The following is an 18,826-nucleotide window of genomic DNA, read 5'->3' as shown; positions in this document are numbered from 1 at the left end:
CTCCGATTTTCATTGCATTTGGTACAGAACATAACTCACATGGGTGCATGCCTATGCTGCACTGATTGTTCTATCATGCTTCTTAGAAGAAATTTAAGACTGAAATGACAAAAGATCATTGCCTGATGCCTAGCAGCTGCCCGCTGCTTTGATTTCTCATCTAAGCTCCATAATCTATTGCCTAGGAGGAAACAAGAGTCAACAAAATCAGTAGGGGTATCTGAAGAGCTTCTTAATTTTTCAATTATGTTTATCTGAATAGTTCATATGGGAATACATACTGTTAAGTGTTAAGGAAAAATCTCATGCTTTATAAGTACCTTGGGATTTTATTCAACAATGCCAAGAGTATACCTACTCTTCAAATAATGAGTATTAGAAATATCCTCATTTTTAAAATATACTATTGGCTTCTGCAGACTCTACCATAACATGTTAAAAGAGTGGTATGTTTAGTAACCACTGTGTTCAATTCTATCTCTAACAGTGGTAACAAAGTTTTCTCTCTGTGGTTATGGGAACAAACTTGAGTCTACAAGACAGCTTTTTGGTTTGACTGGGGTGGGGGTGGGTGGCTACGAATTTGGCCAAAAACCCAGGAATATGTACTAATAACACATTTGTACTCTAGCATACACAGATTCAGATATAAATGTCAGAGAGCAAGAGCACTGAAACAGCTCCACATATGGTAGGCACTTAAAACCTGGCTGTTAAAACCATAGGACACTTTTCATAGTGAAAACCAATATAAACATGTGGATTTTTGTAGCCTTGCCTCACTATACTTGTGAATTTAATTCATAAACTCTGAAGCACTTTTGACACAAGGATTTCGGATTATTAAAAAAACTAGAATACATATAATAGACATAGACAAAAAGTTTTCTTGAAAAGGTAACAGTGGTGGTAGTAAGGAAACAAAAGTTGAAGATGAGTCAAGTACATACCTAAGAAGGTAATAACCAATTGTATAGTACAGGCAGGCACAGCTCCCAAGCAGGGAATAAAAAGAAATCAGTTTAACAAAGAGAGTGGGGAAGGCAAGCACTGAAGAGCCTTCAAGTGCTGGCCTGGAGGTCAGGGTGTGTAAAAGTTAAGAGTAAAGTGGATCACAAACTCATAAAGGAACACAAAATACATTTGTTGTCATTTTTAAGGTAATTAATACGCCCTCCCATAAAGCTGAGAGGTTGCTGTTACTTCCCTTAACTCATGTGAGCTTACAATACATACCTCTAGCATACAGTCTCATGCTTTCCATATAAGTTGCAAGGTTTTCTGCTACCAAAGTAACTAGGGCATGATTGTGCTGAAGTTGATTGATTAAGTCATGGCGATAAAATACATGGGGACTTCGCTGAGTTTGACTGAAACGAGAAGAACTTAACAATATAATTAGGCAATTAAACTCTGTTGGAATCAAAAGAGCTTATATAATCTAAAATCTTAGCTACTAGTTGAAAAATTTAAAATGGTTTCCTTCATAATAGAATTATACTTTTGGCCGTTTACTTTAATGACAATATCAAGCAATTAAAAAAAATGCCTCAAAATATAAGATTTATCCCATGATTATTTTACACAAATACATGCATGAATATTCTCCATTTTCACACAAAGTGCTTCAATGACTGATTTCTACTCCTATACAATACTAGTACCAAATCACATGATTAAATTTACGCATTATTCCCAGAATTATAAAATAGACACACTCCTTGCAAGATTAGCACCACAAAGATAATGCTGTAATTATGGGGAAGAATAAAAAAATATTTTCCGTAAAATTTTATTAGCCATTCAAGGTACATTGTGGGACACTGGGTTTGTAGCCAAGGTTGCCCATAGGTATCACCAGAAAGACATCCAGTTCCTTTCTAACCTATTTTACCATCTTCTTTGAAACCAAAACTCTCACAGCCATTACTATCCTAGTGGAGATGAAGCCACTGTTCCTTGGGAGAGTATGTATACTACTGTGTCTCTGCAATAAATGAATGCACTACTGTACAGAGGGCCAAATGTAATCAAAGTATGTCCCTCAAATAAATGTTACTGTTGATAAATGTCTAAATTTTCTCTACTGTATATCCCTATAATAGCTTTTCTGATTTCATATTATTTTTTTAGCATTGGGCGAAAACAAACGTGACAAAGTTCAACTGTTAAAATCAAAATATATGTGGCTGTTTTTACTTCTGTGTTAGGCATAATCATAATGCAGAGCTGTCAAGGATCTTGGCAATCATTTAATTTTATACATAAGAAAAAATATACTTCTTTAGATCAGAGAATCTTTACCAAATGAATAACTGGTTAGACACAAAGGTCACAGCCAGGAATCCTGACTCCACTGTGAAGATTCTTTGCACTACACCTAGCTTTCTCTTTCCACATTTTTCCTTTTCTGTTATCAGTTCCAACTCTTAAATCAAACAACACAAGGACAAATTATTCCAGGAACCAGAATTTGGCATGTAAGATAACATATTTAAAGACAGTGATTTAACAGAAATTTAGCTAAAATACATAAGAAAAAACTTTGTTAACTACACATTTAAACATACTTAGAGTCTAATCTTTGAAATTAACTTTAACTATTAAAAAACAATAGGTTTACTTTACTTTGAAAACTTCCACAGTATGTTACAAAATTAATAAATTGTTAAATATTTCAGAGTGAACCAACTAAGGAAACAATAAGTTCTATAAGAAACATACTATATGAGATAAAGGGTAGAAACTGGGCAAAGAGGAAGGAAAAACTGAAATGAGGAATGAGATTAATAGATGATACAACATATACCATGAAATTACCTGGCATACTTGCTGGAAATAAGAGGTAATTCTGAACCAAGAACGTGAAGGCAATGTTATCCATCTTGATTCTGAAACATATCACTTAATTGTGGCTTACTTCCTCATCAATACCATTGAGGAGGTAGATATGATAAAGGAATCTTTTGTTCCAAATGAACCCTTCTCTTAGCCCAGTCTAATTTTATTTAAATGTCTTTACCAACTGAAAATGCTGTTTCTTTTCAATAAAATATATAAATAAAAATAATGAAATTTTTTGTTAAAAGCCTTACCTCAAATTTTGAGGAGCTTCACCAAACAAACTACAAATTTCTCTAATTTGTTTCAGTGCGGGGATGACCCATTTGTCATTTGTACGAAGTTCTTCTATAAAGCGATCTATCCACTGGATCTTCTGTGTGTCACGGTCCTTAAACAAACAATTTCAATGTATTATATAGGTCAATACACAGGAGAAGTCCACCTTCAAATTATTTTGAGAATTACAAAATAGAGCTTCTCTTGTAAGATTAGCATCACAAACATTATACTGTTAACTGCAGTAAAGAGTTTAATAATGATAATTTTAAAAGCTGCTTTAAGCTTTTTTATTTCACATTTACTATCAGAACTCCAAAAAGTAAACCACTTTTATAAAAGTTGAATATGACAGACTAGCTTATGTCTACACAAAGGCATAAATACTAGGTATTAGGCACACTGACAGAAACTTTGATTTTAACTTTGCCAGGAGGTGGGCATTTAGCTTTATTAGATGTTTTCAGAGATTCTACCACATAATAAAATTCAGCAATAAAATATAACCCTAATTGTTACACTACACGGGTTAACTTTTATTACAGTGAGCAACACTGAAAATTTGTATTTTACGAAGAAATAATAGTAGGGCAACTAAGTTCAAAGAAATTCACCAAAAATCAAAATAAAGACATATCCATATATAGATGAGAGAAAGGGATAGAAAAAGGTATAAGCACAGTTAAAAACTAATGTTATAAAGTCAAAATTGTTTCATGTATGATATTTTGCTTCTCATACCTTATTTACTTTATTCCTTTCCCAAAGTCAATAGTAATCAGAAATTCAGGTTTGTGTATTTAATTTTAAATTTGGATTATTTTGTGTGTGTCTCCATTTAAAGAAACAATTTAAGCTCAAGGCTCTTTTTACTATTTGATACACTTAATGAACTGTCACAGCAAGTACAGTCAAAAACTGAGTAGCATCTGAATCACACCTACTTGAGCTTATATTCTTAGCTCCTTCCTAAATTATAGTTAATCAGTGTAGCAAATAGTTTTAACAAGTGAGAAATTAGTTATTCAGCAATATTCATTGTACCATGAATTAAAAGATACACAGAATACAAGTTAGAATGCAGGGACGTTGTGTGATTTGCTCACAGGGAAGGCATCAAATGTTTTACTGCTGAGGAAATTTTATTAATTTTTTTTATCTTCCCTATGAGCAAAGAAAACCCAACTTCTCTTTCCTATAAAGTTCCTACTAAGCTTTAATATCTTACAGATGATCTATCTGAAACTGGTAATTCAGTACCATACATTTGACAATACTACCACTGTATAGCCTGTATCTTTATACTGCCTCCCTCCCAAGGAGACTAAAATGCTTTTCAGGTGATACATAAAATGTTGACATAGACACCTAAGAGGAGGCAAACTTACATGAAGAAAGTAAGTCAATTCTTGAAGATAGCTTCAAATATAACATTGGAATAACCTGAAACTATTCTGTATCTAAGCCATCCTAATAGTGAAGGAGAAGAGTGACAAAAATTGAGAAAGCAGCACCCCCTTACCTGGGAGCAGCTATAATCTAGTATTTTTATGTGGGCGCTGAGAGCGAGGTCCATGATGTCAACAGGCACGTCATCACTGTGGGCCAGATTCCACAGGAGGTTCAACACTTTGTGAGCCATCACACCATCTTTGTCATCTTCTGCAAGACGACGTATCAGCTCAAGCAGCTTTTCACGTTGCTTTTTACTTGCATTTGTCCAACTGGCCTAGAAAAATAATTTAAATGACATGGAAACAACACATATTTATTTGTCACAGCTTCAATTGTCACCAGATTAACTGTATTCATCAGAAAAATAACACAGCTGAACACAGAATTATTCAGTGATATCTGAGACCTAAGGATAGACTGAAACTCCAGGAAAAAAAGAAAATGTCTACTTACAGGTAAATACCTTATGTCAGGGTTTCTCAATCTCAGAATCATTGACATTTTGAACTGAAAAATTCTTTGTTGTGGGGAGCTATCTGTGCATTGTAGGATGTTTAGCAGCACCCCTGGCCTCTACCCACTAGAAACCAGGAGCACCTCCCCCTGCTGTGACACCAGAGATACACTGCCAAATATCTCTGGGGGGCAGCATCGGCCCTGTTGAAAAACCACTGCCTTGATTCCGTCTTACTTGTGACTTTAACATTGTATTAAAAGACGACAAAGAAACTTCATACACAGAAATTTTCATAATAAAAAAACCCAATTACATAGCAATGTGCGTTACCCATTTGAAAGAAAACATCTGTAACAAAGTGTTAACCAAGAAAAATAATTTCTAACTTACATGGAAATGATAGAATACTACGTCAATTAAGAAGAGTATTCATTTAATAACTCTAAAATGAAAAAAATTAAAATGTTATTTAAGATCAAATGTAGTATCCGTTATCAGTTTAAAATGTCATTTTAAAAATGCCAGTGTATACAATGGGAGGTGGGTTCTGCTCGTGGCACCTAGTGGGTAGAGGCCAAGAATGTTGCTAAACAATCAGGAAAGCTGTGTGTATAAAGCTGCTAATCAGTGTTTATTGGAAAATAAACTGAAATCAACATGATGGCAAAGAGTTGATTAAGTGAATTACAAGAGCCTTTCAATGAAATTATTACACTGACATTTACAATGTCACAAAGTGTTTCATTATGTGAACATTCCACAATTTACTTACCCATTCCACACAGCAGTTTTTTTGCTATTACAAATAATTCTACTACAAATGTTGATCATGTATCCGGGTGCACATATGCATGAATTTCTCCAGAGCACATATTAAAAAATCAAACTGATGAGTCATGAGAGACTTACAGTATTCTAGAAATACCGAACTATTTTCCCAACTGGTTGTAGGAACTGCATTTCCACCAGCAGTCAGTATCATTATTTTTTAACACGATACCTCTGTGATCAAATGTCAGTTGTTAAAAGACAACCCCTCTGTGTACACTACCGTAAGATCTTGAGTTCTTGATCCACAAATTCACCAATCATTTGGCTTTTTACAAACCCAATACTAGCAACTGAGAGAGACCACTACACAGTATGGCCTTTAAAAAGTACACTATGGCAGGTAAGATTGTAGAGACTCTTGGGCTATCTTATAAATGACATTTCCATTTAGTCCATGAGTTAATTTCCAATTTGGCTATGTGTATGAATCCCAGAATGCGAAGGTATTGGTAATCCCTTGCTGTCAACTCTTATTTTTCAGTACAACCTATCATCCTTCTCTGAAGTCCTACAGTTCTGTTGGACCTATAATTAAAATATCAACTGCTAGGGGAAAGGAATCCAAATTAAGAATCTGAGGGGTTTTTTTTGTTTGTTTGTTTGTTTGTTTTGGGGGGGAGAGGATTACTTATTTATGAGGGCTATTATTATAAAAAGGAACATTAAGTTCTCATTGGGAAAACAATGGCTGATTCCGTCACACCAGAAATTGTTCAGTCATTTCTATTGAAGCATTTATTGGCTAAAAGCAACATACAGATCTAATGAATTAATGCTATTAAAAATGAAATGGTACTACTTTACTATGTTAACTATTACCTTAAAGCAATCAAAAAGATGATCAAGTTGTTCAGGAGAAAAGTCCCATGCCAGCTTTGCCAGTAGGTCATGTACGTTCTTCACAATGGCTTCGTGCTTGCCCGCCTATTGAAAAACCAAAGAAAAACAATCAAAATCTTATCATACTAAAATTTGAACAGCAGGTAAGTAGTGTATGCAGCCTGCTGACAACTATTAATTAATAAAGTATTCCCAACTCCTTCATTTAACTGTGTAACAAGAAAATTAGTAACATTTTAAATTCTTTAGAACCGCCATTTTAAACCTGACAACTCAATTTCTTGATATACATATATACATAGTTAATGCATACTTTACATTCATGTGAAATTTGAATGTAATGGGAATTTCACATGAATTCACATGGGAATTCATGTGAAATTTCATTATAGTTTATTGAATATAATGTATCAATTTTAACACTGGACGTAGGAGAAAAATAAGGCATACCAGTGGTATTGTTTCAAAACTGGAACTTTAAGCACTCATAGGCAAAACTGAATGTTTTCTTGGTTTCTATGGACTCAGAAAACAAAGCTTTGCAATCTAGAATTCAATACTACTTCCCAAGTGATCCATGAGCAGAAACTTGTCATTAAGATAATCAAAGGAATCAGAATTTCCAGCTCTGAAACCGGAAAGTTTGCTTATTCTTTGAATTATTATAGTTCTTTATAAATAATCTAGTGATTTAACCTGCCTGACATGTTTTTATTCCTTGTATTAAGTTTATGAAGAAACCAATTATAGATGTCTTATACTCTTTCAATAGACATGCCTTATTATGTTCCTGTTTGCACATTCCTTATTATTATACTGTCTCTTATTTAAAACCACCTACAAATTGCCAAAAACATGTAGTAGACGAGGAAACACTTTTTTTTAAAATTTCAGATTTCAGAAAGATTCCTGACAGGATTTCTGTAAACAAGCATTTAAACATACTAAAAGTCATACAATATAAGCCTTCATCCCATTTCGTAACAACTACTATATTTCCTTAGTTTACACTATCTTTCTTTTAAAAACCAAATAACCACTATTTAAAAACTCTTACCTGTGCCGCCCAGATATTATCAAGATCTTGTAAGGTCAGAGCTTTTTCTTTGATGACAAAACGAAGAATCTTCTCTAGCTTTTCCACATACTGTGGCTGATGAAGACTATCTCGCAGAACTATGGATAAAATGTTGTTCTGCTGTATCCATTCCTATTAAACATAATTTAAAAACTTGTTTCAAAGCAGAACTAAAAGAAGCTTTTAAAAAGCATATAAAGTATTGTTCACTTTTAAACATTAGTAAGAATTAAAAAATACAAAATACACTAATGTAACATGCTTATGTTGTTTTAATATAAAATTAAAAATCACAATAATTTCATGAAACTTAATTTTCTACAGAAATGCTTCCGCATGAATTAGAAATCGTAAAATCATTAAAAAGATTGTACTCCAGCATTTACTCAGAAAAATATTACTGAAGTGCAGCAATCACCATCGTTCAGGTAGTGTGCATACAGGACTACTTTTAAGATCTTCGGATTCCATATACCAGTTTTCATTTGGGTAAAAAGGCACCATTTTCACGTTTTGCTTTTATTTATTAAAACTTTACACTATTATTCCTTATCCATTAGCTCTTTAATCTTCCAAACAATGCCAATGTGGGATATATTATCCTATTACAGAAAAGTAAACAAGCTCAGAAGTGTTGGAGCTAGAGTATGAATCAAGATTGCATGAGTCCATCTTTGTTTCTATAATACTATGCTATGCTGCTTGACTGGCATTTATTTACTATCTGTACCAATAGGAGAAAACTCCAAATCATGATCCAAAAGGCAATAGTCCATCCACACTGTATGACTTTACAGTATTCAACTTAATGAGAATAAAAAGTATTTAGCCCCAAATTGTGCTAGAGAAGTACACTTCTCAGCTGGTAAAGGTCCACTTTTAATTCTAATCTATTACAGGCAGGCATTTTTCTAAAATACCATTAAAATGTGGCAATATCAAATTGCTACAAAAGTTTCCAAACACTTAATGCCATTTTCTGTATTTACCTACTGCTGACAACAGTTCAAAGACCAGAACCAGACCTCGAACCACACTCTGAGCAGCTCTATGCTCAACTTCCCACAAGGTGCACAAATCACATATTCAAAACCAGATGTCTACCACCGAACCCCCTAACACAGGGCCAATGTCTAGGCATCCATCATATACCTTTTATCATATTCTAACCAGTCTCCCCTACTAAATTGAGGCAACCTTGAGAGCAAGGACAGTTCTTTTACAGATGTCTCCCCAGTACTGTCAGCCAGTACACACTTAAGTTCTTTAACCACTATTTTTAAAGTGGCATACTTCATTTTAAAACTATAACAAAAGCAAAAACAAACAAATGAGACTATATCAAACTAAAAAGCTTCTGCACAACAAAGGACACCATCAACAAAATTAAAAGGCAACCTACTGAATGGGATAAAATAATTGGAAATCATATATCTGATAAGGGGCTCTATCAAAAAATACAGAGGGTATCAAAAAATGTATACACATTTTAAGAAAGGAAAAAAGTATTAAAATGTTAATAATATATACCAATAACAAAAGCTGGAAGACAAATCACGTTTGACTTCTGCAATTACAAGAGGGGCTCAAAGTGGTTACCATCAGCTTCCAGACACTTCTGATTACGGCGAACTACTGCTTGAAAAACACTGACCAAAGTGTCCACTTGTATACATTTTTTCTGGCACCCCCGGTATATACAGAACTTACACAACTCAACAGGAAAAAACCCAAACAATCCAAATAAAAAAAGTGCAGATGATCTGAATAGACATTTTCCAAAGACGACATACAGGTGGCCAACAGATACATGAAAAGATGCTTAACATTAGTTTCAAGGGAAATGCAAATCAAAACCACAATGAGATACCATTCATACCTGTTAGAATGGCTATTATCAAAAAGACAAAAAATAACAAGTGTTACTGAAGAAAAGGAGAAGAGAGAACCCTTGTACACTGTTGGTGGGAATGTAAATTGGTGTAACCACTATGAAAGACAGTATGGAGGTTCCTCAAAAAATTAAAAATAGAACTACCATAATCCAGTAATCTCACTACAGGGTATATATACAAAGGAAAGGAAATCAGTATCTCATAGGGAGATCACATGTTCACTGCAACATTATTTATAATACCCAAGACATGGGACCAACCTAAGTGCCCATCAATGGATGAATAAAGAGACTGTGGTATATACACACATAATGGGAGTATTATCTGGCCATAAAAAACAATGAAATCTTGCTATTTGCGACAACATGGATGGATCATGGGCGCATTATGTTAAGCAAAAGAAGCCAGACAAAGACAAACAACAACAAACACACCAAACAAAAAAACAACCAAACTCATGGATACACATTGGTGGTTGCAAGAGACAGGAGGGTAAGAGAAATGGGTGAACTGTTTCTGTTTAGCGAATTTTTTTAGTTTAAATAAACTGAATAAAATTTTTAAAAAGAATTACAAGCAGAATTAGCAATAGTAAAAAAACAAAACTGCAATATATACACACACAAAATATATATATACAAAAAAAATGAAAGTTTGACAAAACTTTCAATGTCAAAATGATAGAAATATAAGTGCTTAAGTTCTTAAAATGATAAAACATTAATTCATGTAGGTCTCATTCCAGTAATTATATTTCCTATTTTAAAATCTTTAAGTGGAACTGGTCAAATGAAAAATAGGCTACTTCATTCATTAGGTACTAAATACTATCCAATCTATTCCCAACATCATCTACTGTATTTCAATCAACCGTTCCCAACAAGCTAATAATTACTTAAGAACACCTACATTCAGCAGTAAGTTACCAAAGGTGTGCTAAGATACCCACATTATTATCAAATAATAAACTACGTTAATACAAAACGTTCTCAGGAATAACAGTCATAAATCAATCCAAACACCTCCCAAGGTTTCCTTTGAATGTTTAGAGCTCTTCTGATTTTTGCCTTAAGTAGATTCTTAGTCAAGAAAAGCAAAATTGGGTCCAGTTGGTTAGAGCTCGATGCTCTTAACTACAGGGTTGCCGGTTCGATCCCCATATGGGCCACTGTGAGCTGCACCCTCCAGAACTAAACTGAAACAACTACTTGACTTAGAGCTGATAGGTCCTGGAAAAACATACTTAAAATAAATAAAAGTTAAAAAAAAGACGAAGAAAAATCGAAGGACTTACTGCCATTCTTTCAGCTGTGAGCCACTCTTCCTCCTCAGGGTTACCATGCCGATGAGTATAGTATGATACACTAGATATCACCTTATTAACTTCATTCAGTGCATTCATCTTTCCATTGAAGGAAGAAATTTGTAATAATCTGCAACAGAAATTCAGTGTTAAGTGTGATTCTAAACATTCACATAAGTATTTTAAGTGGTAAATAACTTACCTAAGTATCATTTTTAACCTAAATATTTCTAAATTTTTTACAGTTTCTTCTTGTCCTGGAACCCTTGAAGCTAAATTCTTCAAAGATTTAATAATCATTGAAAGGGCATCATTTTTGGCTTCATTCTTTGCTTCTTTTTTCAGTTCTTCATCAGTTAAGTTTTCCAAAAACTGTGGAACCATTTCTATAACTGGAAGAAAGTATTTCTTCACAGTATGAAGAGTGAGAAACTCATAGCACTGCCCAAAAGGTCTGAAAAATAAAAAAAGGCAAAAAGCTCTTATAATACCTGATTCCTTACAATCAACTAGGACTGAACTCAGACTATTTATATTACTTAAAAAATCCAAGTTAGCAGTTAAAGAAGAAACCATATTTGAAAAAAGAAACTCAATTTTTATCTAGCAATTTCCACAATGCACTGAAGATTCATTTTAAAACATAACTTACTTAATAAGGGCTGCAATTATTTGAACATTTAATGCTGTTCCATTAATAAAACGATCATGCAAAATCTGGAACCCATTTAAAGTGCCGAATTTGTTGAGAAGATCCACTAGCCAACCCTGCAATACAGTTAATGAAGAAAGTTAACTTCCTGCTTTTAGGGGGGGAAAAGTACTATCTGAAGTAATTTCTTGATCGAAAAATACTAGAAACAGGAAATTCAATAAAATTATGTAAAACCATCTTAGAAAAAAAATACACAACATACTGCATATTGTTCAGAGTAACCCTGTCCGAGAGAAGCCTAAGAAGCCATGCAGATTAGATCACGAGGGCACAGCTGTTTGTTCATACCAACATAGCCGGTGAACAGAAATTAGAAGCCATACTTCTATTTCAGAGATCATATGAGAATACCTTCTTATCTGAAAATATAATTTTCAAAATTTAAGGGGATAAAAAAAGTCTATAAAAAAAACAACTGAAAAAGACATTCAGTAATTAAGATGTTTGGATTCATTTTGTAATAGTTAATTAACTAACTCCTGGTATTTTGTCTGTTGCTCCTAAGTAGAACATGTGGGTTAGTGCTTTTGCTTACTCATGTGAATACACCCATTTCTCATCTTAGAGGTACCAGGATGCAATAGTATGGACTGTTTCAACTCCTCCCCTAAGGAAAGCAGTAACTCAAAGTACAATGCAACTGGGATAGGCAACAATTTGTGTAGTTAAAAGCATGCTTACACTCTAAAAACTTAAAATGAATTAAAACACTATATAAGAATCAAATGTATCTAAAAATATGTGTACAAGACAAGCTTTTATACCTTGCCTTCTCTTTAGGCCACATTTTAGAAGCCACCGAGGAAAAAACAAAAGGTGGTTTTCATTACTAAGCCTTAAGCAAAAATAATTTCTACAAATATTTAAAAACAAAAACAAAAAGACATGTCTAGGACAAAAAAAATGCTAAGTAAAAGGAAACTTCTTTAAAGAGACAATATGGTAGCTGGGGGGGGGGGGGGGGATGGGTTTGATATGAATTTTTGTGACAATCTCCAACCACTAAATTCTGTAATAAATCAACTATCATATTTCTATAAGTTCATTACAATTATTTTCCTACCTTTCCATTTGGTGTTAAAAAGCTAATTCAAAACAATTCATTCATTCACCAGGTCCCTTTTGGCATTCAGCAATTCTAAGAAAGTACGTACTCATTATGTAATGTACTTTTATTTCTCCAGTGACTGGAATGAGACTATTAGGCAGATATACTCAATAATTATGTACAATACAGTTTAAAAAGTATTATGTACACTAAGTAAATAATTATTGAAAAGGTAATCTTCCCATGTTTTCAGCTGCAATGTATGTTTAAGCAATTAGGAACACTCAGTAATTATTAATACTCAAGAAGAGCTAGGCTTCAAAGAAAGGTACCAAAAATATCTTCAACCAAAACCCATCTTAAATCAAGTTGTTCCCCGTGAGTCTCTTATAGATTATACAGATTATTACTGACCTATACAGCAAAAAAATAAAGTACAATAATGAGATACAGGTATATGTTGGAGATCGCCATCATTTTTACATTAATTTGATTTACTCAAGCAAAAATAAGCCTGTAGTGGCAACAATATGAGCTTTGGGAAATGTCAGAAACTATCTCGGCTCTAAATCCAACACATTTTGATGATTTCCACTTTTAACAGAATAAACCAAGCATTGTATGCATAAATTGAAATTTTCCTGGCTGGTTTTTCCTTTTTATAAGGCCAACATTAAACATCGCTCCCAAAATTCCAGAACTATATATTGTTTATTACAATATTTATTCAAAATTATAGTTCAGGGATACTTTTTAAAGTGTATACTCACTCTGTTTATGCTGGTATAAGAGTTTATATTGGAGAACTTTTACATTTATGTATACTATGTATTTTATTGGCAGTTTACACGTTTTACTGTTTTGCTTTCATTTATAATTTTTGTAATTTTACTTTTATGATACATTACTAGACACTTACAGGATATACCTGATTTTGGAGTCAAAATTTTGGAATGTCTAAAATGATTGTGGCCTTGGTCAAAGAAGTAATCTTCTACCCTTACATAAAAGGAAAAAAATGATCTGTTTCATACTAACCCAAATTATCACTATTTCCCAAGAGGCTGGATAGAAGATAGTGGAAACTATTTTCATAAAGAAAGCTTAAAAAATCCAAAACGATTTTGTCAATTATACCTCAATAAAGCTGAAAAAAAAAGAAAATAATCCAAAACATAAAACAATGCAGAATCCCTTTAAGAGTAAAACGAAATTATCCTTCCCCTCGTTAATAGGAGGTTCAGATCATTTAAAGTTCTGTGGCACAGCAAAACAACTGTAATATTTAATTTTGAAAATAACAAACCAACACACTTTTGGTGATCGAGGATCTGGAGAACGAGCAAAGAGCTCATCTTCAGGCAACTGAACACTTGAGGAAACAGGTTCACAAGGACGTGTACCATTGTAGATATGGAATTTGCAATGAGGATTTAAGGCCATGGAGAGAAGTTCTAGAAGTGGAAACCAGTCTTGGGACAACTTGGCCACACATAGCTCCACCAGGCGATGAGTATTGTTGATAATACACCTCTGTTATATAAGGGGGAAAGGTAATTTATAAGATCAAAACATTGCAATTCCAAACAGAAATATTTTTCAATCTTAATTAAATCTTAATGATCTCTCCATTTTTCTGTATTGATCATTTGGATTATGTTGAATTTCACTAACTGGGATCAAACTGATAAATCAAAACAAAGGCAAATTAGCATTCACTTTATAATTTATATAGTAACCACTTTCAAAGGCCATTTGTTATGGCTTACAAAATGAAGACAGCAATGCTCTATGTCCACAGGCAAGATGCAAATTACCATTGTTCTGTCTTTGGAATTTGTATACTAGAGGGAGCAACTTTAAAATCTAAACAATATATAAATTATCCAAGATGAAGCAGATCTGCTAAGCCTCAATTCAAAACGTCTGACACCACTTCCAGAGTTTCCATTTCTATACTTATAGTACATTTTCCTAGAATGAAGGTGTTTGTAGCGATTTGTGTTTGCTTCTGCCAGTTACTTGGCAACACCTGAGACCACTTTAAATTCTCCATTTGAGGATTTTTGTGTATCACAACAACTATAATTTCAATTCAGACTACCAAACTGAACAGAAGCTTGTGGTTTCAAGTTTCCGATTTTTTCCCCTTTACCAGATGCCAAGGTTCAGGAATGCAGGTTTCTCTGCCTTTTCTGTATGGTAAGTTTATTTCTTGACATTAACTCTTCGTGTTCCAGATATTAGATTATCCTTCCTGGGTGTTTCTTTTCCTTAGTGATACATAAAATGAGTGGTGCATCTCACAATTGACAGCATCATATTTTCAATGCAATGTGGTGGCTTGCCTAAGGTCACAAGGCACTTGAGAAGCCAGGAGACAGATTAAACCTAAGTTTTTTAACTCTAAATCTCACACTCATCCTAAATGATCATGCTTCCTTGAACAGAAATTATAATTTATAAAGTGTTTTAAGTTTCTCATTTTGAACCTTTTAATTCAATTAATGGATCAAATATATATATATATATATATATATATATATATATATATATATATATATATATATATATATATATATAGTGTGTGTGTGTGTGTGAGAGAGAGATAGAGAGAGAACACTCACACATATCACAATGTAAATCTAATTTTTTAAAGTCAAATGCAAGACTCACATGAATTTCAAACTTCCAGCCACTCACTGCCTCATCTGTAAGGATTTTAGTGAATGATATTGTTAGTCCATCTCGAAAAAATCGCTGACATGCTTCGCTTTTAACATCAAGGCCTAAGAAAAGGGGAGATTTAAATATTAATGTAAACAAAGTATTTCTCTGGTTGTCTTACAATGTCCAATTATATGATAAAAGTCAATAATTGCAAACTATTCACTGACCTCTGATAAATGCAGACTAGCTTTGGGAAAAAAACTCTTATTTATCTAAGAGGTCAAAAGGTAACTTAAATATATTACAAGTATTATCAAAGTTCCTATGTGTCAAAAAGATAACTGATTCAGAAACAAAAATAATCTTCAATGAATTTCAAAAATATTTAACTGCATAAACTACACTAAACCCAGTAATATAACGATGAATTGAAAATATTTCAAATTATAACTGACACTGGACTGTAAACACAAAATGGTTATCATTACCACGTGATACGGAATCTAAATACTTCACAGCATTTTTAGCCACTGAAAGTAAACCTTAAACAATGACATCTCACAATTATTTTCAAAATCTTATTTTGATTATAAATTATCCACTTGACATCAATATCCTTATAAAGGGGTGTCCAAACTTTTTTCAACTTTTTTCACCAAGGGCCATATGCAGTAAAATACACAAACAGCCGGGCCACTCACTCGAGGTGAAGTACGTATTGCCTCACCTGGTTTATTTAAGTAAACTAAATATATTTTTGGAATTTGCTGCGGGCTGCAGTTTGGACACCCCTGCCTTATACTATACTATGTAAGTGCTTCCTTGAATAAATTGTCTTCCTTATTAGTCTCTTTCACTAAGTATCTATGCTTCTTTACAGCTTCACTTAATTTCATCTTCAGAAAGTCAACAGTCATGTGTCCCCAAAGAAAATCTTTAACTCTTGATGATAAAGTGAAAAGCTATTCAATGTGTACATAAACTATTATTTGATTTTTATTATACAAAGATGACATTTAAAACCCAGTACTATACTTAAAAAAAATACAAACCTCCCCTAAAATAAACCAGGGTCCCAGAAAAAAAATAGGGATGGGGGAGATACATGTCCAGTGAATGTCAATGATATTTCACCTATCATCGTACAGTCAGGACCTAGAACATGCCTAGTACAGAAGTCTTTTGGCTGAATCGATGACTAAATATATAAATGAACAAAAGAATTTGAGCAGTGGAAAATAACTGTAATCTGATAATGCATTTTCATTTTTTTGTTATTTAAGCAAGGTACTAAAAATATTAACTTTTATAATTTTCAATTGTGGTAATGCCTATTGATAATTAGAACACATTAATGGCTACCCTATTTCAGAAAGTGAAATGTTACTGCCATTTATTTCAATCTCCAATGCCTGAAAAATGAAGAGAGAATACTACAATAGTAGTCCTTTGATAAGGAGAATTCAACTGCACCCCATGTAGACCAAGTCATTGAAAAAAATGATTAATTCCAACCTTAAGCTTTTACTTCTAGACAACAGAGTAAAAAACATGAGATTCTTTTTCATCGGCTTATTTAAAAAAAAAAAGACCTCATCTTTCAAATTTTTTTTTTCCTTTTAGAGAAAAACCAAATGTTTTCTATTAAAAAAAAAAATCAATGTGTAGAGTTGACTATAAACATGCATATACACAAAATTTATGTGTAACTTCAGAGAACTTACAAACACCCTTGAAGGCTACCCAAAGGATACGCACCCTTGCTCTAGGTATATATCATCAGTCACATCAAGAAATTTTAGTTAGATGTTCTAGTCCAGAAACATACATTAAGTGTTTATAAGAGAGGGAAACCAAGTCTTCCCAGATGAAATGACAGTGTACCTAGTAGCATGCACTATGGAAAGCATAACATCTAAACTTACCTTTTTTACTAAGATCAATAGCAGCTTCTAAAAGCACTTCTAATTCCCCTTTCGGCAAAACTGGAACCACCCATCGAGGCCTAAGGGTTTCAAAAATATAAAAAGATGTTTACTGGTTGTACAGTAAGGGGCCCTGTAAATGAATTAGTAATTATAATTACTTACCTCACCATGAAAATATTAAATATTAAAATAACATTAAAATATTAAAACAAGATCGGCAGAATTATTTGCTTTGTGAGACTAAGCACCATCTGTTGTCTTTACAATGTTCTTAAGGAATTGTCAAACAAAAGATACAGCTATGAGAGAGGGAATAACAGAATATGAAACTACTATAATAACCAAATATCAATTAAATTGATAACCAATTGTTAAGCGTTCACAGGAAAGTGCTCTTACAGGATTCAGGTTAGAGGAGACGTGATGAACCACTGAGCTGTCTTCCATTTCCTCACAAAGGAGAAAATATGCAGGTGGCAAGTGACTGACTTCTGCCTCCATCCATCAAGTTTTACCGAAGGTTAAGTGAAACCTGTTGTCTCCAAATCTCTATGCCTGCACAGGTAACCCCCGCCCTCAAACAAGGATGTAGGAAACACCTACGTGGTGATTTTTCTTATGCCAGTGGCAGCCCAAACCACCTAGGCGTTCATCCTTTATCTACCCCTTCCTCCTCACCACCAAACTCAACCAAGGCTCCCAAAATTCCCGATGGACAAAAAGTGCTCCATGAACACATAATCTATTAGAAACAAATGTATACTACCTTTGTATTTATTTTAATTTACATAAAAAATACCATTTGTATTTCTGTTCCACAGGATTTGCAACTTTGCTCTCAAGTCTGCATAAGAAGCATACTTTATTTAGAATCGCCAATCACCAGACAAATACCGAAAAGCAACAATACAACCTTCTGCTATGATGCCTTTGTATAGAGAATGGTCAGGGACATTACAAATTTCGTACATACTTTTGTTTGACTATAATTCATTGTACACTATTACTATAGGCATCTGCCAGAATCACATTTAATGCGTTCTTTCAAATATACTATTAAAAACAATGAGTTAAATATATATTAATAGGAAAAATATTCAAGATCAAGTGAGGAAAGCAAATTACAAAATATTACACTTAGACTCCCATATCTGTAGAAAAATCCATACTAAACACAAAGATAATCTTGAAGACTATACTCCTGACTGTTAATTTTTGGTTGGGATGTGTGTACATAAGGAGGAAATTATAGAGAGCTTTATCAACATATTTCTGTTTAACAATGCATAAATTATATTACTTATGTAATCAGAGTTTTTTTTTAAAAGGCACAGGGCTTCTATTTCCCCCACCATTATATATGCAGTAGTGTTAACTGATTTTTAGAAAATGAAATACAACAACAAATAACTTAGTATTAAGTGTATTTTCCTTACTTTCCTTTTTGGAGTTGGGGGGTGTCACACCTCCCTAGCACTCACTTGTT

At 33.4% G+C, this 18,826-nt stretch overlaps 1 protein-coding gene across 7 annotated transcripts in view; it reads right to left on the bottom strand.

The window, feature by feature from the left end:
* Window positions 1-18,826, bottom strand: part of USP9X (ubiquitin specific peptidase 9 X-linked) — a 129,655-nt gene that overhangs the window by 67,570 nt on the left and 43,259 nt on the right. For 4 of the 7 annotated variants that reach the window (XM_074323875.1, XM_074323874.1, XM_074323876.1 and 1 more), the window contains 11 exons: window positions 17,338-17,417; window positions 15,419-15,531; window positions 14,057-14,275; window positions 11,632-11,747; window positions 11,182-11,433; window positions 10,971-11,109; window positions 7,761-7,913; window positions 6,683-6,787; window positions 4,643-4,849; window positions 3,096-3,232; window positions 1,237-1,385 (listed from right to left, as the gene is read on the bottom strand). In XM_074323875.1, the coding sequence (XP_074179976.1) occupies window positions 1,237-1,385; window positions 3,096-3,232; window positions 4,643-4,849; window positions 6,683-6,787; window positions 7,761-7,913; window positions 10,971-11,109; window positions 11,182-11,433; window positions 11,632-11,747; window positions 14,057-14,275; window positions 15,419-15,531; window positions 17,338-17,417 (1,670 nt within the window). The remainder of the gene's footprint in view (window positions 1-1,236; window positions 1,386-3,095; window positions 3,233-4,642; window positions 4,850-6,682; window positions 6,788-7,760; window positions 7,914-10,970; window positions 11,110-11,181; window positions 11,434-11,631; window positions 11,748-14,056; window positions 14,276-15,418; window positions 15,532-17,337; window positions 17,418-18,826) is intronic. The other 3 variants (XM_074323878.1, XM_074323877.1, XM_019747846.2) reach the window with 1 other exon arrangement.

This window comes from Rhinolophus sinicus, chromosome X (assembly GCF_036562045.2).
Source record: "Rhinolophus sinicus isolate RSC01 chromosome X, ASM3656204v1, whole genome shotgun sequence".
NCBI lineage: Eukaryota > Metazoa > Chordata > Mammalia > Chiroptera > Rhinolophidae > Rhinolophus > Rhinolophus sinicus.
Note: the sequence above shows the minus strand (reverse complement) of the source record. Positions and strands in the feature narration are given on the sequence as shown.